Source organism: Polyodon spathula, chromosome 12 (assembly GCF_017654505.1).
Source record: "Polyodon spathula isolate WHYD16114869_AA chromosome 12, ASM1765450v1, whole genome shotgun sequence".
Taxonomy (NCBI): Eukaryota; Metazoa; Chordata; class Actinopteri; order Acipenseriformes; family Polyodontidae; genus Polyodon; species Polyodon spathula.
Genome location: NC_054545.1, coordinates 28,047,139 through 28,071,384, shown reverse-complemented (window position 1 = coordinate 28,071,384; position 24,246 = coordinate 28,047,139). Strand labels below are relative to the sequence as shown.

The 24,246-nt window shown below is 36.7% G+C and overlaps 2 protein-coding genes and 1 pseudogene across 5 annotated transcripts in view; all 3 read right to left on the bottom strand.

The window, feature by feature from the left end:
* LOC121323860 (protocadherin gamma-A11-like) overlaps positions 1-24,246 on the bottom strand; it is a 103,121-nt gene that overhangs the window by 78,040 nt on the left and 835 nt on the right. Inside the window, exon 1 of one of the 4 annotated variants that reach the window (XM_041265148.1) lies at positions 17,753-20,335. The exons of 1 other annotated variant lie outside the window; for it this stretch is intronic. In XM_041265148.1, the coding sequence (XP_041121082.1) occupies positions 17,753-20,218 (2,466 nt within the window). In that variant the 5' untranslated portion in view covers positions 20,219-20,335. Of the gene's footprint in view, positions 1-11,824; positions 12,031-13,742; positions 16,354-17,752; positions 20,336-24,246 lie in introns of those variants that run through there. 2 more of the 4 variants (XM_041265146.1, XM_041265156.1) reach the window with 2 other exon arrangements.
* On the bottom strand, positions 670-3,194 carry LOC121323863 (annotated as a pseudogene).
* zgc:123181 (uncharacterized protein LOC735300 homolog) overlaps positions 22,530-24,246 on the bottom strand; it is a gene marked incomplete at its 5' end in the record, with an annotated part of 2,379 nt that continues 662 nt past the window's right edge. Inside the window, one exon of the mRNA XM_041265165.1 lies at positions 22,530-22,755. Within this exon, the coding sequence (XP_041121099.1) occupies positions 22,679-22,755 (77 nt within the window). The remainder of the gene's footprint in view (positions 22,756-24,246) is intronic.

Sequence of the window (24,246 nt, the reverse complement as noted above, 5' to 3'; positions counted from 1 at the left end):
GGCTGCAAGGTCTGATATATTTGAATTCGCTTTTACCCGCATTAGTGGTTAAGCAAACCTCGTAATTGTACACGTGTTGAAGTGTTCCAATTCCGCCAGCGTCTGCATAGCTAGGTGTAGAATACGAACTTGGAATGAGATGGAGTGTTTCCGATTGATTTATAAAACATTCTAGAATGTCTCCATTTGCAGAACTTTACTGTCAAAATAACAATTATTGAAACAATAAAAAGAAAGGAAACTCTAGCTAATAGCACCACCAGATAAAATGCCAGATTTTCTTTGTAAACCTTATCCTGCACATTGTCACTGAACTCTGAAAGTACTTCAGGGAAGCTGTCTGCAAACGCCACGTTAACTACGACTACTACTACTACTACTACTACCTAACTATGCTAATAACAATTCTCCAACTTCAGTGATTAATTACATTTTAAAATGCATATATATTTTTGGTACTCAATGACTTATCATACAGAGTTTGTGTTACCAACTAATTAAAATAAGGCATTCATGGCTCTATACACAAATATTTTATTCATGGGTGTTTTTTTAAGCTTTTTTCCCATTGTGATCCGTATATAATAACAATACATTTAATAACCAAGGCTCACCTGTATAGAAGGGTCTGTGTCGTCTATTAGATTTTTCTCCTTCTGCACGTGCAGCATGGTCTCTGCAGCACGCGGGTCAGAATTTAAAACGACTTGGCTACAAGGTCTGAGGTATTTGAATTCGCTCTTTCCCGAGTCAGTTGTTAAACACACCTCGTAATTGTACACATGTCGAAGTGTTCCAGTCCCCCCAGCGTCTGCATACTGGGGTGGGTAATATGGAATAGCAGGGAGGTTTCCGTTTGATTTATAAAACAGTCTGGATTGTCTCCATTTGTAGAACTTCACTGACAACAAAATTATTATGGAAACAATAAAAAGAAAGGAAACTGTAGCCAATGATACCACCAAATAAAATGTCAGATTGTCATTGTTATCCTTATCCTGCGCATTGTCACTGAACTCTGAAAGTACTTCAGGGAAGCTGTCTGCAACCGCCACGTTCACATTCACTGTAGCTGAACGAGAGGGCTGACCATTGTCCTCCACTAAAACAACAAGTCTTTGTTTCACAGCATCTTTGTCAACAACCTGGCGCAAAGTCCTTATCTCCCCATTTTGCAGCCCCACTTCAAAAAGTGTCCTGTCTGTAGCTTTGTGCAGTTTGTATGAGAGCCACGCATTCTGTCCAGAGTCGGCATCAACAGCTACCACTTTAGTCACAAGATAGCCAACATCAGCTGAACGAGGCACCATTTCAGCCACCAGAGAGCTTTCAGTTTGTACTGGATAGAGAATCTGAGGCGAATTGTCGTTCTGGTCCTGCACAAATATTTTTACAGTCACGTTGCTGCTAAGCGGCGGAGAACCACTGTCTTGAGCTTTGACGTGTATTTGGAAGCCTTTGAGTTTCTCATAATCAAAGGAGCGAACTGCATAAACGATGCCGCTATCCGAATTAATGGAAATATACGACGACACGGGTGTTCCATTAATCTGGTTTTCTTCAAGGAAATAAGAAATACGTGCGTTTTGATTTAAGTCAGAGTCCCTTGCTTGTAATGAAAAGATAGATAACCCAGGGGAGTTATTTTCCATCACATACCTCATATATACACTCTGATCAAAGGTTGGTGCATTGTCGTTCACGTCAGATATGTCTAGCATAATTGTTTTTTCGCTGGAAAGAGGAGGCGACCCTTCATCTGTGGCAGTAATGGTTATGTTATACTGGTCGAGTTTTTCCCTGTCTAACGTTGTCTCCGTTACCAAAGTATAGTAATTCCTCAAAGTCGATTTTATTTTAAATGGAAGTTTCTGATGGATTGATAAACGAACCAACCCATTATTCCCAGAGTCTATATCCTGCACACTGATAAGAGCTATATCTGTACCAGGTAACGAGTCTTCGGGTATAGGATTCGAAATTGACGTGAGTGTTATTACAGGGGCATTGTCATTTACATCAATTACTTCAATTATAACTTTACTTGAATCTGTAAGACCACCGTGGTCTCTCGCTTGGATATTTACTTCATAAAGTCGTCCCTTTTCAAAATCAATTTCTCCTACCACTTTTATTTCACCAGAAGTTGAGTCTAAATGGAACCGTTCACCAACATTGCCTTTGATTTGGGTAAACGAGTAGGTTATATCTCCATTTGATCCTTTATCTGAATCAGCTGCAAACACTTTCGTGACTAATGTGCCATTTAAAGCATTCTCGATCACAGTCGCTTTGTAAACTGTCTGGCTAAACACTGGAGCATTGTCATTGGCATCCAGAACAACGATGTGTATTTTAACTGTTCCCGACCTCTGAGGGTCCCCGCCATCTACAGCAGTTAATATTAACGAAAGCTCGTCTTGCTTTTCTCGATCTAAAGACGTTTGCAGCACCATTTCCACCTCTTTACTGCCATCAGGACGCGTATGTAGCTTTAGAATGAAATTATCAGTAGGTATTAGTGTATAACTTTGAAGCGAATTAATGTCTACATCAGGGTCCACTGCGCTGTCTAGAACGAACCGTGCGCCTGGTAGAGCTGATTCACTTATTTCTAATTTAATTTCGTTTTTGGGGAACATGGGTGCGTTGTCGTTAATATCCTGGATTTCAACTGTAACTGCATATAATTTTAAAGGATTTTCAAGAACAATCTCAAAACTGAAACTGCATGGAGATATCTGCCCACACAACTGCTCTCTGTCTATCCTGTCTTTAACAGTGAGTTGTCCTTTCTCCATATTTAGCTCAACATACTGGCTGCTTCCTTCCATAACGATACGAGCTCTGCCAGTTACCAGTCTTTTAAGATCCAACCCCAAATCCTGAGCAATATTACCTACAAAAGATCCCTTTTTCATTTCCTCTGGAACAGAATAGCGAACTTGTCCAAAAGCTATATCGGTAACACATACAAAGATAATAAAGAACTGTACTTGCCGTTTTAGTGCCCAGCCTATTGTTTCCAGGGCGACCTCAAATCCACAGATTCGCATATTTACCAAGATAAAGAATCGAATGTACACAATAGTACGAAATCATAAAATACAAGAGTTTCGTTTGGAGATAATGTCTCAGTATATTCGTATCATTCCAAATGCACTGAAAAAAAAACGTAGCAGCAGTTTCTGCGTTTTAATCCGTCCACTGTATAGAGCAAGCTGCTCTTTCTGTCTGTCTTATATAAAGCAATACTATGGGAGGTCCTGCTGGCTGTTTGCTTGTAGAAGACCGCCACATTAGCCAACAGTGGCACTTAGAGTACAAGTCAAGAACTGCACAACAAACCGTTTAAAGATACAGACTGGTTGTATTCATTACAACGTTCTAAAATGTAATTTACAAGTAAACTACAGTCGCATACATTATATATTTTGGAAGAATAAAGATAACACGAAAAAGCTGCATTGATATCAACATATATGAAGAAAAATCCCTTTATTTTGTATTTATTTTAATTGTATTTTATTATAACTGTATAATTTGTTTCTAATTCCAACCATCTGTCATACATTGAATAGTAATTTCATGAAATACTATAGTCCTGGTATGAGATTCTAATATTTTGAGTGGTAGTTTGTGGTACAGTACTGGTAGCATGGTGTTCAATGAAATAACCCATTCAATTCATGTTTAAGTTATTTTACAAGCTTATCAAATGTAGGTGGCACAATTGTAATTGATAATAAGGTAAAACGGATGGACAACTTGAAATACATTTTTGAGATTAGGCTGTTTAAAGTCTACTGGTTCTACTTCATCAATTCACGTTTCCCAGCATTTTCTTTCAGTGTTACTCTGAGAAAACTCCCTGTAAGGGTTGTAATATGACTTATATATATATATATATATATATATATATATTATATTATTTATATATATATAATATATATATATATATATATATATATATATATATATATATATATATATATATATATATTACTTGCAAACGTAATGATTACATTCATAGATGTGAAGTGAGATGTGTAATGTTATTAGTAATAATAATAATAATAATAATAATAATAATAATAATAATAATAATAATAACAACAACAACAACAACAACATAGAGGGGCTTAAATTAAATTAATTGCATGATAAGTTTTCTTTCTTTCTGTTTGTCTTTCTTTCTTTCTTTCCTGTCCTTTCCTTTTCATTGCCCTTCAATCTGGGAAAAGACATGATACAGTTAAAAACAATACACTCTAACAGATTTAACACAACCAGAACCAGTCATCCTTATTTAATGCCCAGCCCATGTGTGTCTTGCCAAAATGTGTGATGTTGGTATTGCAAATTGTATTGATGATTCTGTTTTTCATAAATAGAGAAAACTGTTTGGTAATTTGTGATACAAATGCCTGATTATTGTCTTTAGCAGAAGTAACTTTCTTAGTAGCAGTAACTTATTCTTTGCATTTTGTTTCACCCCTACACCTGAATGGTATGCCACATTTTATAAGCTGCTGAACCCCCATCACCTATTACACTCCTTTTTTACACATTTATGTAAGTTAACTTTCACAATGCAGAGATACAACCATGTATACAACCACCGTAATATTGGGAAACTACAGAATTGCAAAGCCACAAACTAATCTGTCTGCCAGACAATTTTGACATGAGTTGTCTCACGTTTCTCTGGTTAACACACAAACTTCCACATTCTAAACCATTTGCATGGTTTGCTAAATCCAATTCCATCACTTTAATACAAGTCAAATAAGTGAGTGTCTTGTTTTTATATACATACATCTCTATGCTGTTGCACACAATTCATGCTCATTACTTAAATAAACATTCCACACACAGAAATGCACATTTCACAATCTATCAACTCTAATCAAATGTCACTCAAGCATAAAAAGGTTGCTATTAACCCCAAAATAAATCACAAATTGTGCTGGAACATGGAACAGGCAGGAGAAGGTGGGCAATCTAGTGGACATGGTTGTGGACGGGGATGTGAACAGAGCGGTGATCGTGGCCATGGTCATGGTATTCGACACAGGAGACAGACAGCCCAGGTGGGACCACAGCGTATTGCTGTAACAAATGAAATCTGAGCAACAATTGTGGACCATATTGTCAACTACAGTGTGACAATGAGGGAAGCAGGGAGTGGCAGAGGCAGTGCAACCAAATCTGCAGTGATCAACAGCTGCATCTGTGATTTGTATATTTTGAACTGAGAATAGGTATGTTTGAATAGTAGTTATGTAACCTATTGTATTTCTAGAGTTTGCAGCTTGCATGCTGATGCAACTCCCTATTTTGTTTATATATATATATATATATATATATATATATATATATATATATATATATATATATATATATATATATATATATATTGTACATTAGGTATATGTATATATAAATTTAAATGTTTTTTTTTTTTTTTTTATTAGAATTGCAAGAAGAGCTGCCTGCATGTTGGACGTAGTCTCTCCTGACACCAGAACAAGAACTGGCCATTGATCTGATCTGTGCCAGCAATGGCATCTGCTTTTGTGAGATAGAAAGCTACATAGATGCTTTTTAATGGTGTAAACAGCGTAAGTGTGTCAACCATTGACCGCATTCTAAAGAGACACAATATCAGCATGAAGGCAATCTACAGAGCTTCCATTGAAAGGAATAGCGAAAGGGTGAAGGGAGAATATCCACTGTGACGGAAATGAAATCATGTGACCAGACATGCCAGCATCTAAAGCATCACAGAACATCTAGGTGTACAGTATGTCACCCTCAGAACCTGGGAAGCCGCAGTCTAGTTCTCAGTGTGAGATGTAGGTGTGACAAGCTGCTCTCAGGGTGCAATATAACAACACTAGTTCCACAAATGTAAAATCAAAAACCTCAACTAATGTTAACATTATAGTTGTGTTTACACAGACCTCTAAATAGTGTACTAGGTAAAACGTATAAGAAACAAAATCAAGTAAATTCACTTTTTGGTTTGTGTCTTCATCAGTGTACTCCTTTGTGACAAATCCCTGATTGTAATTATTGATGATATTATGAAAAGTTACATTATTGTCTGAGCAGAGCTTCTGAAATATTTAGCAAATTATTTCTGTCTTGATCTAACTTCCCACTGCCATTCTGTGTTGTTGTCATTGCTGCCAGAGTATCTGAGTCAGCAACATTCATGGTTATCAGACTGCAATTAAAGCAGTCCCTCCTTCTCAAAAACAGAAAAAGCATATCAGTGTGTCTTCCCAGACTAGACTTAGTGACTGTGCCTATTTGCTATGGTCCTTGAAAATACGGCACATGCTTTTGTGGATTATTTGCACTGTAATGCCGAACTGTCTATATAGGACCAGTATATGAATAAAAGGCATGTCATGCCACGAATGGCTCTAACTAGATAGTAAGATAAACCACGTGTGTTCCGGTAACAGCAAATTGATTCTTTAAAACTGGCAGTTACGTTTTAGCCAGTGTACCAGTATACAGCATTATTGGATATAAAAGTAATGGTTGGATTCATTAAATGAAATATTGATTAATGTCAGATTAGTGGTAGTTTTGTTACAGTTTTTAATTTAACCAACACTTAATAAGAGGTTTAGAATAAACTAATACACTACTAACTGTTACAGAGGGTACTCTGTTCTATTACATGCAGCACTTATAAGACACAGTCTTGCAAGATGCCTGCACCATCACATAGTCACTATAACTGATGAATGCAGTCAATAAGGAAAACCTAGCAATAGAGAATGCACCATAAATTAATATTTCTAAACTAATCACCAAATGGACCAACAATTAGTAAAAAAAGGTAGCATAGTTACTAGGAAACTCATGGGAGTAGATGTAAGTAGAAGCACAGGGGGAATAACTGCAGAAGCAAAATTCAAATTGTGTTGCGGCCACGCAATTATATTGTACTGTGCCCTATGTAAGTTTAAGAGTAATGCAAATTACTCAACACGCACAAATTATGATCCACAATTATGAAAATGAGGGTCTCATTGAGTGTGTCAATCTATTTAGAGGCCACACTTGCAGCCCAGACGTGACAGATTTAGGAGTACAGAGAGCAGCAGACACTGCATGATGTTTGTAGAGAACAAAAATACAAACCAAAAAAGAAAAATATGTCAGAGGAAGGGCAGCAGTCCTCTTGGCACAATGAAAAGAAAATAATTGTTTTCTGAGAGTCCTTATGGCTGAGGTCACTCAGCATGAAACATATTTGTTTTGGAAAATCTCAGCCAACATCAGCTATGCTAGTGTCCTTAGGAAATTATATATATATATATATATATATATATATATATATATATATATATATATATATATATATATATATATATATATATATATATATAGGCCTTCCCTTTTCAGCATCACTTCCATAAATTCATCTAGCACTCTGGAACAAGTGGATTGGGCTATCCCTCAAGACATTCCAACTGTGGTCTGAAGGAACCAGAAGCTAAGTAATGCAGAACACGGCACTTTCACATGTGCAGGGATAGCGGTCCCTACATTGACACTGGGATCTAGCTCATCCCTCAATTCAGATATTACGTCTAGGATGACCTGCAGAGAGACAATAACGCTTTAGCACTGTATCCTCTGGCATTCCAAACAAAGTGACCATGGGATTGAATATGCAGGGTCTTCTTCATCTTGCCCTTCTCCAAATGTGTTTCTGCCTCTCCTCAACAAGAGCCAAGCATTGCTGTATTAGGAACTGTACCACAGCACCCATCCTGAAGCCAGTGACAGGTCTCTACAGGTGTGTGTTTTTACACAACTCTTAATTAGTCACGTCCACAGTGGTTTGCACCTTGTAAGAAGAGATGTAAAGTTTTGGAGGATCAGCAATTGCCTAAGTGCAAGGCACAATCCTTGCATCACATTATAATGTTTGTGCCCATTTAGTATCCAGATCCCACCCAATTCCATGCTATTTTCTTCATTTGGATGCATTTCAGTATCATTTTAATGGATTAATGATGGCAAAGAGCAAATCTGATACTGGGTGCAGAATGCCAGCTGAACACCATTATTTACCTAAACCTCATTTTTAGCGCACACTAAAATCAGACTTTACAGCTGCTAAACATGATTTATAGTCACGTTATGGGGAGTTTTAAATCAAAGGTAACCAATTTATTCTGTGTTTATTCAGTTGCAGCGTACCAAATTGAGTCCATTTGATGTGTCTAACTAGTGTATTAAGCAGGTTTAGTCCAATTTATTGGACTGAAGTTAGTATTCCTTTTAATCCTAATTGCAGTGTACCACAAGTTAATCATCACAGGTAGATCATCTGTTATGAGACATAATAAAGTATGTTAAAATATTATATTCAAAACCAAATCACATTCATACTATACACAAAAAAGTTAAAATTCTAAAAATTAGTCAAAGGTCAAATTAACATTTTCTTTTGGTTTGAGAACAGATTAACCAAAATTTGAATTGACTGTCAAAGCAACAGACCAGAAGACAAATAAATGAGGCCTTGTTTAAGATTAAGAACCTAAATACTAGAGTCAGAAAAGAAACCACATGAAATGGACTTTATCATAAATCACCACGAAGTTCTCTCTTGTTTTTTCTTGCTCCAGTTCTCAATATGCTCATTATTGAAACTTTTACTAAGGGTAGGCATATCACTTCTAGCGATCTATTATTATGAATTCCACACAGGCTAAAATATAATGAAAAGTTTTCTGCAGAATAATGCCTTTTTTTTCATAAGAACCATGTTTTATAATTACACTTGCATGCCTTACTATAAATGTTAGCCAGTAGTTCAGGGGGAGTGGAGCTGGGGTCTTCCAATTTCCTGTTATTTAGTATCTATTATCTATTTAAACACGGATCACTTGTCCCTTTGCTGTCTAGTGTTTTGTTACCTTAGAAATATATAGTTAGCAGTTATGGTTAAATGAACACTGTAATTCATCAATAAGCACTGGTAAAGTCCACCATTCCTGATTACAGTTTTAAAGCAAAATAACTAAAAACAATAAAGCCAGGTAGAAAATATATTGCAAAATACATACAGAAACACACTGTTCATCTTAGAAGAAATATCACAACAAATAATAAGAACAAGTCCACATGTGGTAGATTAAGAGGATCCAGCATAAAAAGCAGGTAAAACAAAGGCCAACTATTTCCTGAAGTCCTATCAGCACATCAGATATGCAGAAGCATAATAACAGACATGCATAACCAAAGTCAATAATAATAATAATAATAATAATAATAATAATAATAAATAATAATAATAATAATAATAAATATCGATTACAACATTGCAATTACGATACAGCTACGTATTTCAAATTAATGAAGGAAATATGTATAATGCAATACTGTATTACACACGTTGGCTCACCTGTTTGTAGACGTCATTCTCACTGCTCACTTCGTGTAATATTGTATCATAATTCTCGGGATCCATGCGTTGATTGTTTAATGTATTTCCAGTATAAGCTCGCACATACTTGAACTCACTTTTAGTCGAGTCTGTAGTTAAACAAACGTTGTATCTGTATGCTGGTTGGAGAGTTCCAGTCCCCCCAACGTCTGCGTAATTTGGAGGAATAAAGGAATCGGGGAATACTGGAAAGTTTCTGTTTGAGCTGTCATAGAATGGTCCACAACTTCTGCCTTTACAGAATCTTACAGACGTCACTGCTATAATTAATACAAAGAAAAGTGAGGAAACACAAGCTAACGAAATCACTAAATAGAGCGTGAGGTCCGTATTTGAATTGATATCCTCTGAGAAGTCGCTTTGCTGTGACAGAAAAGGAAAGTTATCTCCAAGAACTATATTTAAAGTGACGGTCGTTGAGTGAGATGGCCGACCATTATCCTTCACCACAATTATTAATCTTTGTTTAACATCATCCTTTTCAAATATTTGACGTGATGTTCTTATTTCCCCATTGTGTAGCCCTACAACAAAAAGCTCAGGCTCAGGTGCTTTTAAGTTGTAGTATGAAAGCCACGCGTTGTGCCCGGAGTCTGCATCCACTGCAACTACTTTAGTCACGAGATACCCAGTGGGCGCAGACCGTGGAATCATCTCTCCCAAAACAGATCCCTCGTTTTGTTTTGGGTATAACACCTTTGGAGCGTTATCGTTTTGATCCACTATAAAAACTTTTACGTTGGTGTTACTATAAAGAGGAGGGTTCCCACCATCTTGGGCTTTAACCTGGATCTGGAAATATCCAAATTGTTCATAATCAAAAGGACGCATTGCAAATATTTCCCCACTATCAGAATTAATTGATACATATGAAGATAAAGTTACTCCTTGAATGTTGTCTTCCATGAAAGAATAAATTACTTTTGCATTTTGGTCTGCATCCTTGTCTTTAGCTTTCACGGTGATTATAGGTGTCCCTTGGGGTTGGTTTTCCACCAAATAAGCTGTGTACGATGTTTGCGTAAAAACCGGTGAGTTGTCATTAACATCTGAAACTGATACTGTAATAGTTTTTATGCTAGAGAGAGGCGGCGATCCCTCATCGATTGCCGTAATAGTTATATTAAATTCTGCTTCTCTTTCCCTATCCAATGCACGATCTGTTACTAGCATATAATAGTTTTTAACTTCTGAAATTAGTTTAAAAGGCAGGTTCTCTGCGACGAAACATTGAACTTTACCACTTTCTCCAGAGTCATCATCATATATGTTTATAAGAGCTACCACGGTGCCAGTTAAAGAATCCTCTGGAACTGAACTGGTTAATGATTTCAGAGATATTACAGGGGTGTTGTCGTTTACATCCACTAGTTCTACAATAACTTTACAGTGTGCTAATTCACCCCCGCCATCTCTTGCCTGTACATCAATTTCATGCACGTTAGTTTCTTCATAATCTGCCTTTCCTTTAACTCTTATTTCTCCAGTTTTAGAATTAATGTCAAATAACTGACGAGCTTCATCTGAAATATCACTAAATGAGTACGTTATGTCTGAATTTGTATCCACATCTAAATCGGTTGCATTTACACTGGTCACTAAAATCCCATTGAGCTCGTTTTCAAACAGTGTTGCTTTGTAGACTGACTGACTAAATACTGGAGCATTATCATTTGCATCCAGAACTATAATGTGTATGTTCACACTGCCAGATCTATGTGGTTTTCCCCCATCGATAGCTTTTAATATTAAAAAATGGTCAGACTGCGTTTCCCGATCCAAAGCTTTTTCTAAAACCAATTCTGGATATTTTCCTCCACCAGAACGAGTATTTACATTCAATATAAAGTTTTCATTTTGGTTGAGTGAATATGTTTGGAGGGTGTTTGTGCCAGTATCAGGATCTTGCGCGCTCTCTAGTGGAAAGCGCTTTCCAGGCGCAGCAGACTCGATTATTTCTAATCTAATTTTATTTTCAGGGAACATAGGAGTGTTGTCGTTAATATCCTGAATGTCTACCACAATGCTATATATTTTCAGAGGATTCTCGACCAATATCTGGAACTGTAAAGTACATTTTAAAACCTTTCTGCACAGTTCTTCGCGGTCTATTCTTTCGCTCACAAACAGAAAGCCAGTCTCCAAACTCAGATCACAGTATTGTCTCTTCCCCTCAGAAACAACACGGGCCCTGCGTGATGTCAGATTTTTAACATCTAAATTCAAATCCAGCGCAACATTTCCGACATACGATCCAAACTCGGTTTCTTCAGGAATAGAATAGCGAACCTCTCCAAACACTACATCCAATAAATATAAAAGGAAAATATAGCAAAATACCTTCTCCGAATATGCACAGCGTCTTCTCCTCATTGATCTGTTCCCCAATGAAAATGCATTCCAAAGATAAAACAAGGACGACATTATCAATCCCGTTTGGTGTATTAATACACTCTGATGTCCGTAGGCAACGGTTTCAAGATGTATTACAAGAAAAATGTTCTAAATTTCAATGATTTAAGAAGTCTCTTATTCCAAGCTTGCGATTGCTGATCCAAATACTGCTATTGCGTAGCCTGCTTTCGTGTCTGCCTTTTAAAGCGCTCTATATGCTAGGGGAGGGCTTGATATGTTCATTCATATAAGCTTACACCTTACTGGACGACAGTGACACCCAGAGAACAAATCCATAACTACAGCCCCATTTTTAACATACCAGATATCCATGTTATTATTAGATGTTAGCCATACTGGAGTAAAAAAAATCCTTATTTTGTAACGTATTTCATTTCAATATTCCAAAAGAGGGATGACTGTCAAGACGGTGCATATTGTTCATGTACACATTGAAGGAAGCGCTCTAAAGGCTATCACAAATTATTACATTTGAATGTACCCAAAGAACTTTCATCAAACGTGCAGTTACAGTAGGATACGTGTATGCTCTGGTAATAATCTTTTTTAGTAACTAGGCTACTTCAATACTCAGATTTAAATCAACGGGTATTTAAAATGAAGTCCTTGTGCTGTTGCAAACGATTTATATGAAAAGGCAAAATATACTAAATATATTCTTGTGTTATAGTATTTTGTAGGCCAATTCTAAACAAATAAATACGCTATAATTATTATTCAAATTCACATTCGTTTTCATACACATATTTATAACAACAACAACAACAACAACAACAACAACAACAATAATAATAATAATAATAATAATAATAATAATATAATAATAATAATAATAATAATAATAATAATAATAATAATAATAATATCTTTTTTTCAGAAAGCCTACTACAATGTTGTTTTTTATTTCGTTCCTTTTCGCAGGTAATATATATTGTGCTCATAACTGTTCATATACTATTATATTACCAAATGTTGCATAGTTCCCAAAAGAATAATACTAGTATTACAACATGTAAATACTCAATTTATTTTATGGCAAATGGGTCACGTAATGTACGGGGGCTCACAACTACTATACGCACTGTTAACGGTGATCATTGAAACGAGGTTTTATAACATAGTTATTCCTTCTTACTGAAGCTGTTGCTTGTTGTTATTCATGTTCCACACTGGTATAACTTTTACTTTTGAAAACCGAGAAGAAATAAGCATCGCTATGTACAACAATTCCCGAATCAGTTTTTATATTATAGCAATCCGTCACCCAGATTAAATGTTAGCTAAATATAATATAAACATAATCTTTATTTTACTAAAGCGCATTTCCTAGTGGACCACCCTCACAAAGCTCTTTACAAGTTACGAGACTAGGGTGTGTGAAATATGCATCCACTGCAGAGCCACTTACAAGAACGTCTCACCTGAAAGACGGAGCTCAAGGAGGTTGTGATTTACTCGAGGTTACACACTGACTCAATAGCTGAGCTAGGATTTGAACCGGGTACTTCCTGGTTACAAGGCTGTTTCTTTAAGCACTGGAACACACAGCCTCCTATATTAGGTATTGAATATTAACACACATGCCTATACTAAAGTGAAAGCATATTTTACCAGTTTAAAACAAAAATGTGTATACGTGCCACACTAGGCTGTAAACAGCTATTAATAAATTGGGAATCACATTTTGAATTCAACTGTTGCTGTCAACATCAGCAAAATATGAACTACCGTGTGAACTGTATTTCTAAAAAAATAAAAAAAATAAAAAAAAATAATAATAAAATGACAATAGAACATTATAGTACAAAAGTTAATGAGGAATATCTGTGTCAATCATGCTCACCTGATTGTAAACGTCATTCTCCCTGCTCACTTCGTGTAATATTGTTTCATAATTTCCGGGATCCATGCGTTGGTTGTTTAATGTATTTCCAGTATAAGCTCGCACATACTTGAACTCACTTTTAGTCGAGTCTGTAGTTAAACAAACGTCATATCTGTATGCTGGTTGGAGAGTTCCAGTCCCCCCAACGTCTGCGTAATTTGGAGGAAAAAAAGAATCGGGGAATACTGGAAGGTTTGCGTGTGATTCGTTACAGAAAGGTGCACGATATCTGCTTTTATAGAATCGCATAGACGCCACTGCGATAATTAGTACAAAGAAAAGTGAGGAAACAGACGCTAAAGAAATCATTAAATAGAGTGTGAGATTTGTATTTGAATTTGTATCCTCTGAGAAGTCGTTGAGCTCTGAAAGGAGAGGAAAGTTATTTCCAAGAACTACATTTAAAGTGACAGTAGTTGAGTGAGATGGCCGTCCATTATCCCTCACCACAATTATTAATCTTTGTTTAGCATCATCCCTTTCAATTATTTGACGTGCTGTTCGTATTTCCCCATTGTGTAGCCCTACAACAAAAAGCTCAGGCTCAGGTGCTTTTAAGTTGTAGTATGAAAGCCACGCGTTGTGCCCGGAATCTGCATCCACTGCAACTACTTTAGTCACGAGATACCCAGTATGCGCTGACCGGGGAATCATCTCGGCCAAAACAGATCCCTCGTTTTGTTTTGGGTATAACACCTTTGGAACGTTATCATTTTGATCGACTATAAAAACCTTTACGGTAGTGTTACTATAGAGTGGAGGGTTCCCACCATCTTGGGCTTTAACCTGGATCTGGAAAAAACCAAATTGTTCATAATCAAAGGGTCGTAATGCAAAAATGTCTCCACTTTGTGAGTTAATTGAGATATATGAAGATAAAGGTACATCTTGAATGTTGTCTTCCATAAAAGAATAAATAACTTGAGCATTTTGTTCTGCATCCTTGTCTTTAGCTTTCACGGTGATTATAGGTGTCCCTTGGGGTTGGTTTTCCATCAAATACGCTGTGTAAGATGATTGCGTAAAAATGGGTGGGTTGTCATTGACATCAGAAATTGATATTGTAATCGTTTTTATGCTGGAGAGGGGCGGTGACCCCTCATCAGTTGCTGTGATAGTTACATTAAATTCGGACTCTACTTCCCTGTCCAGGGCACCATCAGTTACTAGCATGTAGTAGTTTTTCACTTCTGAAATAATTTTAAAAGGGAGGCTCACTGGCACGAAACATCGAACTTTACCACTTTCTCCGGAGTCCTCGTCATATATGTTTATGACAGCAACCACAGTGCCAAGTAAAGAATCCTCGGGCACTGAACTGGACATAGATTTCAAAGATATTACGGGGGGATTGTCGTTCACGTCAATTATTTCCACGAGCAGTTTAGCAGGTGAAAAGGATGACTGTCCTGCTCCATCTGTTGCCTGGACATCGATTTCGTGAACTTTAGTTTCTTCAAAATTAACGTTTCCCACAACTCGAATTTCTCCAGTTCTAGAATCTATCTGAAACATGTCACGCGCCTCATCAGAAATATGCTTAAAGGTATATGCTATTGCTCCGTTTACACCATCGTCTATATCAGTTGCATTTACAGTTGCCACTAAAGTATATATGGGGGAGTTTTCAAAAACTGTGACCTTGTAGACTGGCTGAGTAAATACTGGCGCATTGTCATTGATATCCAACACGATGATATTTATATTCACGCTGCCAGATTGTCTCGGGTTTCCTCCATCAATCGCATTAAGGATTAAAAAATGTTCAGACTGCGTTTCCCTATCCAGCGATTTTTCAAGAACTAGTTCTGGATATTGGCTTCTACCAGCACGGGTATTTACATCCAAAGTAAAGTATTCATTTGGACTTAGACTATAGGATTGAATGGAGTTAGTGCCAGCATCGGTATCCTGCGCACTCCCCAGTGAGAAACGAATTCCAGGCGCAGCAGACTCGGTTATTTCTAACCTAATTTTATTTTCATCGAATGTAGGGGTGTTATCGTTAATATCTTGAATTTCTACCGAAATACTATATATTTTAAGAGGATTCTCAACTAATATTTGAAACTGTAGAGTACATTTTGAAACCTGTCTGCATAGTTCTTCACGGTCTATTCTTGCACTCACAAACATAAAGCCAGTCTCCAAACTCAGATCACAGTATTGTCTCTTCCCCTCAGAAACAACACGGGCCCTGCGTGATGTCAGCTCTTTAATATCTAAATTCAAATCCAGAGCAACATTTCCGACAAACGATCCGTATTGCATTTCTTCAGGAATAGAATAGCGAACCTCTCCAAACACTGCACCCAATAAATAGAAAAGAAAAATAAAGAACAATACCGTCCCTGTATACGCACAGCGTCCTCTCCCCATTGATCCGTTTTCAAATGCGATTTTTTTCCAAAAAGAAAACAAGGACGACATTATAAATCCCGTGTAGATTAAACTCCTCCCCGATGTCCAATAGCAGAAGGTTAAAGATAGACACTAATAAATGTTTCCAAAATCCAGCAATTTTAGAATTTTCTGACTCCAAGCTGCGATTGCTAATCTGAACACTGCAATTGTGTAGCCTGCTTTCAGTCTGCTTATAAAACACCCTGTAGGCAAGGGGAGTGTTTGATATATTCATTTATGGAAGTCTACACCTTACTGGACAACGGTGACACCCTGAGTATAAGCGAATAACTACAGTCTTATTCCTAAAATATATCAGACGTGCATTAGTTTTGCAGATTTTACATATATTCAAGTTATTATTATTATTATTATTATTATTATTATTATTATTATTATTATTATTATTATTATTATTATTATTATTATTATTAATTAATAATAATAATAATAATAATAATAATAATAATAATAATAATGCCCATGCAATTGTACATGCAGTCTGGTGATGTTTATACAAATGGAAATATGTTTACCAGAAGATATATATATATATATATATATATATATATATATATATATATATAGAGAGAGAGAGAGAGAGAGAGAGAGAGAGAGAGAGAGAGAGAGAGATATATATTATATTATAGAATATATATAGAAGTATATATAATATAATTGTAAGAGCTACAAAGTGAAGTGCTTATACATTCCCATCATATTGCCAACTTCATTTTTATTTTCCAAAACAACAGTAAAAGTATTACATCACGAAAATAGGCCATCAGTGTTTTAAGTCAAATACGTCACAGAATATAGGGTGGCTCACAACTGGCGTTGCTATTAATGACCAATAAAACGTGACTAAATTACAAGGCTGTTTCTTTCTTACTGTGACTGTGACGCTACAAACTACATTTACATTAAGAAATCGAGAAGAAGAAATAGGTAGTACTATATTATAACCTTTCGCTGAAACTGTTTAGGTGTCCCAGCAATTGACCATTTTTAACCAATTTAATAGTTTTATAAAGTGGATACAATTTTATATTCAAGTCTAAAAACATGTGATTTTGATATTTCAAAATACATTTACTCTCTTGCCAGACATGGCCGAAATAACATTACTTTATCCAAAAGTTACACCTCAAACAGATATTAATAAGTTCAGTAACACCGTTTGAATAAAAATATTGCTGTTAATATCTACAAATTGTCACCCGATCGGACTGTAATTAATGCACTGAATCTGCGTTATCAAGACACATCAGACCCATTTGAATTGTGTGGTCCCCCATGAGTAACACATGGGGTCCGTTAGGTGATCACCGTCCCATTGAATGGTTATGACAGCTAGGCAGTCTGCCCCTTTTATCTTGCGCATGCTCTTTTCTAACTAGCCTGCTTACAACACGAAACCACACACTTAATCTTATACTATTATGGAAAAAGAGGGTTATTGTGTAATCAAGGTGGGATTTTTATGCTTTAAAAGTGTAAAGTTGTATAACATTTATAGTAGGCTACATTATTTCATGAGCTATAATTGTGCTAATCATGCTCACCTGTTTGTTGACGTCATTCTCACTACTCACTTCCTGTAACATTGTCTCATAATTCTCGGGATCCATGCGTTGATTGTTTAATGTATTTCCAGTATAAGCTCGCACATACTTGAACTCACTTTTAGTCGAGTCTGTAGTTAAACAAACGTCGTATCTGTATGCTGGTTGGAGAGTTCCGGTCCCCCCAACGTCTGCGTAATTTGGAGGAAAAAAAGAATCGGGGAATACTGGATGGTTTGCGTTTGATTCGTTACAGAAAGGTGGACAATATCTGCTTTTATAGAATCGCATAGACGCCACTGCGATAATTAGTACAAAGAAAAGTGAGGAAACAGACGCTAAAGAAATCACTAAATAGAGTGTGAGGTTCGTATTTGAATTTGTATCCTCTGAGAATTCGTTGAGCTCTGAAAGGAGAGGAAAGTTATCTCCAAGAACTACATTTAAAGTGACGGTAGTTGAGTGAGATGGCAGTCCATTATCCTTCACCACAATTATTAATCTTTGTTTAACATCATCCTTTTCAAATATTTGACGTGATGTACGTATTTCCCCATTGTGTAGCCCTACAACAAAAAGTTCAGGCTCAGTAGTTTTTAAATGGTGGTATGAAAGCCACGCGTTGTGTCCGGAGTCTGCATCCACTGCAACTACTTTAGTCACGAGATACCCATTGTGCGCTGACCAGGGAATCATCTCGGCCAAAACAGATCCTTCGTTTTGTTCTGGGTATAACACCTTTGGAGCGTTATCATTTTGATCGACTATAAAAACCTTCACGGTGCTGTTACTATAAAGTGGAGGATTTCCCCCATCTTGGGCTTTAACCTGGATCTGAAAAAAGCCAAACTGTTCATAATCAAAAGGACGCAATGCAAAAATGTCTCCACTTTGTGAGTTAATTGAGATATATGAAGATAAAGGTACATCTTGAATGTTGTCTTCCATAAAAGAATAAATAACTTGAGCATTTTGTTCTGCATCCTTGTCTTTAGCTTTCACGGTGATTATAGGTGTTCCTTGGGGTTGGTTTTCCATCAAAAACGCTGTGTAGGATGGTTGTGTAAAAACCGGCGAGTTATCATTGACATCAGAAACTGATATTGTAATCGTTTTTTTACTGGAGAGGGACGGCGATCCCTTATCAGTAGCTGTGATGGTTATATTAAATACAGAGTCTAGTTCATGGTCTAATACACCATTAGTCACTAACATATAGTAATTTTCGTCTTCTGAATTTAGTTTAAAAGGCGTGTTTTCTTGAATGAAACATCGAACTTTACCACTTTCTCCAGTGTCCTCATCATATATGTTTATGACAGCTACCACAGTACCAGGTAAAGAATCCTCAGGCACTGAGCTGATCACAGATTTCAGAGCTATTACAGGGGCATTGTCGTTTACATCTAATATTTCTACAATAACTTTACATTTCGTTGACTCACCTCCACCATCTCTGACCTGTACATCGATTTCATGCACTTCAGCTTTTTCAAAATCTACCTTCCTCGCAACTTGTATTTCTCCAGTTTTTGAATTGATCTCAAATAAACTACTTGACTCATCAGAATTATGCGTCAAAGTATATGTTATTTCCCCATATACACCATCATCTATATCAGTTGCATTTACAATTACCACTAACGTACCAATAGGGGAGTTTTCGAAAAGCGTGACCTCGTAGACTGGCTGAGTAAACACGGGAGCATTATCATTTATATCCAACACAATTACATGTATATTTACGCTGCCAGATTTTCTTGGATTCCCTCCATCAATTGCATTAAGGATTAAAAAATGTTCAAATTGTGTTTCTCGATCCAGAGCTTTTTTTAAAACTAGTTCTGGATATTTGCTTCCACCAGCACGAGTATTTACATCCAAAATAAAGTATTCGTTTGTGCTGAGAGTATAAGATTGAATGGAGCCTGTGCCAGCATCAGGATCTTGCGCGTTATCTAGCGAGAAACGCTTCCCAGGTAAAGCAGACTCGGTTATTTCTAATTTGATTTCATTAGCAGCGAAAGCAGGGGTATTGTCGTTAATATCCTGAATGTCTACTACCAGGCTATACATTTTCAGAGGCTTCTCAACTAGTATTTTAAATTTGATTGTACAGATTAAAACGTGTTTGCACAGTTCTTCACGGTCTATTCTTGCACTCACAAACAGAAAGCCAGTCTCCAAACTCAGATCACAGTATTGTCTCTTCCCTTCAGAAACAACACGGGCCCTGCGTGATGTCAGCTCTTTAACATCTAAATTCAAATCCAGCGCAACATTTCCGACAAACGATCCGTATTGCATTTCTTCAGGAATAGAATAGCGAACCTCTCCAAACACTGCACCCAATAAATAGAAAAGAAAAATAAAGAACAATACCGTCCCTGTATACGCACAGCGTCCTCTCCCCATTGATCCTTTTTCAAATGCGATTTCTTTCCAAAAAGAAAACAAAGAAGGCATTATAAATCCCGTGTCCAGTACTAAAAGGTTCAGGATGTCGTCTAATAAAAGGGTTAAAAATCCAACTATTTTAGAATTCTCTGATTCCAAGCTGCGATTGCTAATCCGGACAGTGCAACTGTGTAGCCTGCTTTCAGTCTGCTTGTAAAGAGCACTGTAGGCAAGGGGAGGGTTTGTTTGATTCATTATATACTGTCAGCTTACACCTTACTGGACGACAGTGGCACCAAGAGTCCATGTGAAAAACTACATTCCAATTCCTTCCTTATTAAATGTACTCGAATTTATCCTACATGTACCATTATGTTTTAATTTGAACACTATGTAAATAAACGTACACAGATCTACTACTACTAATAATAATAATAATAATAATAATAATAATAATAATAATAATAATAATAATAATAATAATAATAATAACAATTAAGTAACCACACTAAAGTTAAGTTAAATAAGTCAGGTTCTGCCCTTGTTTTCAGCTCGTCCATTAATAATTAGCTGCATTTACTGATAGTAGGAATCCCACAAACAATGATTTAATCAGCAAAAATAAATAGCACAAAATACTTCACTTTCTCTAAATTGAGTCCATTTGATGTGTCAAACTAGTGGATTAAGCAGATTTAGTCCACTTTATTGGACTGAAGTTAGTATTCCTTTTAATCCTAATTGCAGTGTACCACAAGTTAATCATCACAGGTAGATCAACTGCTAAATCAGACTAAACAAGATATTGATACCAAATCAGATTCGTCATGATCCTGTTCAACCTAACCTTAGTATTGTAATGAATAAGACTCGCTTAGCACGCTTGCTCGTCCGAATAATTTACTGATTACAATGTTTTGCAGAGACAGGTGTGTGTGTATGTGTATGTGTGTGTATATATATATATATATATATATATATATATATATATATATATATATATATATACTCTATAGTTAAAGATCATCGCAACTCTCACGGTTCGTTGCGCCTTTAAAATCAGACCCAGGAAACAGAAATTGATTTTTAACAGCGCTTGTGCGCAATTTTAATAAACTCAAATCGAAAAATAAACAAAACAAACAAACACCTAGCTCCTCCTTGGAGCACCAACTATAGAGTCAGGATTCCTCTTACTAACACCCAGGACATCTAAGCTGTTTACCGGTAACCCAAAACCACAGTTTATCACAGTACCTCACTCTGACTGCTCGGAAACACAACACTGAACTGACTGGCTGCATTCTTTAAATACACTGCACCTGGCTCTAATTTACAATTAACACCAGGTGCAGGGGGTTACTAAACAATAAAACCATTAGCCCATTCACGCAAATGTGCATTTTTACATGTTTTCTGCAGGGAAGGATTTTAACCCCCTCCCTGCTATCTTACACATCCTCCCCCCCAAAGTGTGCAACACTGATCGGCCATACCAAGGCCACCCCTCCCCTAAAACACAACCACCCACACTCAAGTCCAGAAATGTCAATTTCCTCCCTCTTCCACGGGCGGGCTTGAGGGTGGGGCGGACCGACACGGACCCCATCGGGATGACGAGGCCAACAGAAGCGTTGACCGGGGAACAGGATTATATATATACATCTCCTTGATGTACCAGGGGACCCCTTTAAATATTTATCTGACATTGAATTTAAGATCTCGCATTATGTGAACATAACTATATGAACATAACTTAGATGTTTATTTAACATCATGTAATCAAAGAACTACAACAATATATCGCAAAAGTATACCGGAAACCATAATAATCGTATATTATTTCACGATAGATTGCGAAATGTCACATTTTTCAATTAGTGTCATTTGTTTTTGTTTAATATATGGAAAACTACAAAGCTGTATTTAATATAAAATAGTATTAGCATTATACAACAGGTTTCATTCAATTTTATGAAACAAAATTATTTAATTCTATAGGGTGATGCAACACGTTTGGCAATAGCTGTTGGTTAGTGCTCATCATCTGTCCTCACTTGATGTGGGTGACAGGTACGTTGCAATTGACCAGACAAGCTTAATATCAGGTACTGAAAAGAAAGTTTAATACTTTATTATAACAAATACCGGAACAAATCATGAAAACCTAAAATGACAAATGCTTGTGTCACGATTTACATGTACAGTAGAAAACCAGTTGAAAAGTTGGGAGAATGAATAATGGATGTATTTAATCAAGGATACACAATTAGGCGTTAGGTGTATTAGTCAAGGATAACACAATAGGCGTTAGGTGTAATAATAATATAATATAATAATAATAATAATAATAATAATAATAATAATAATGACGACTCACCTGAACATAGACGTTTTCTGTTTTCATATTGCTTCCTTCGCCATCATATAAAATTGTGTCAAAATTCTGTGGATTGATGAGGCTATTCCCAGAATTGTTTTCTGCGCAGGGTTTCAGATATTTAAACTCGTTCTTCCCAGAGTCTGTTGTTAAACACACATCGTAGCTGTATCTGTGCTGGAGGGTACCGGTCCCGACTTCCGCGTAGTGTGGTGGGAAATAGGAGCTGGGGAGGGCAGGGTAATTTCCATTTGAGCTTTCAAACTGGAATTTAGAATTTCTCGTCGTGCAGAATTTAAAGGAAATTAGAACAATTATTGACACCAAAAAGAGAGAGGAGACAGCAACCAATGAAATCACCAGATATAACGTCAAGTTTGGAGTAGTGTCATCAGCGAAGTCTTTGAACTCTGACATGTCTGGAAAGCTGTCGGAAACGACAACATTGAGTGTAACTGTCGATGAGTATGAAGGCTGTCCGTTATCTTTAACTAAGACAACTAATTTTTGTTTCACAGTGTCTTTGTCTGTAACGTCTCGCAAAGTTTTTATTTCCCCATTGTGAAGCCCTATGCTGAACAAACCTGGTTCTGTAACCTTATTTAGTTCGTATGAAAGCCACGCGTTCTGGCCTGAGTCTGCGTCCACAGCCACCACCTTGGTCACAAGATAGCCTGCTTGGGCTGTTTGAGGCAGCATTTCAAACACCACCGACACATCGCTTTGTACTGGGTATAAAATCCGAGGCGCATTGTCATTCTGATCAACTATAAATACTTTCACTGTCACGTTACTGCTTAGTGGAGGAGACCCGCTGTCTTGGGCCTTAACATTAAACTGGAAATTTTTCAGCTCCTCATAATCCAAAGAGCGCAATGGAAAGACATCGCCACTGTCTGAGTTTATGGAAACATATGATGACAATGGTTGTCCCATAATTGTCTCTCCAAAAAGAGAATATATAACACGTGCGTTTTGGTATATATCCAAATCTTTCGCTTTTAAAGAGATAACTGGCGTTCCTCTAGCATTGTTTTCTTTTATATACACCGTATATGACGTTTGCTCAAACATCGGTGCGTTATCATTGACATCTGAAACAATTAAATGAATAGATTTTGTGCTGGAGAGCGAAGGGATTCCGTTATCGGTTGCTATAATTGTTATATTGTACTCTGGATCTGTTTCTCGATCTAATGGGTTATCTGTAATCAAATTGAAATAGTTTTTACCAGAGGAAATCAGTTTAAAAGGCAACACCTCTAGAATAGAACACTGAACTTTTCCATTTTCTGCAGAATCTTTGTCAGAAATGCTTATGAGAGCTACAACTGTGCCAAGTACTGCATCCTCTGGCACAGACTTAGACAAAGATGTGAACGATATTAAAGGAGCATTATCATTTAAATCTTTTATTTCAACCAGAACCTTGCAATGGGATGCCAGACTCCCACCATCTTTAGCTTGTATATCCATTTCAAAAGCCCTTTCAGATTCAAAATCTATTTCTCCTGCTACTCTGATTTCCCCAGTACTGCCTTCTATATAAAACAATGTACGTGCTTTATCAGATACATGCCTAAAAGAATACGTTATCTCTCCAAACGAACCTTCATCTATATCAGTCGCGTTTACCCTGATTACCAAAGTGTCTTTAGGAGACTTTTCCATCAAATAGGCTTTGTAGACAGTTTGACTGAACACAGGGGCGTTGTCA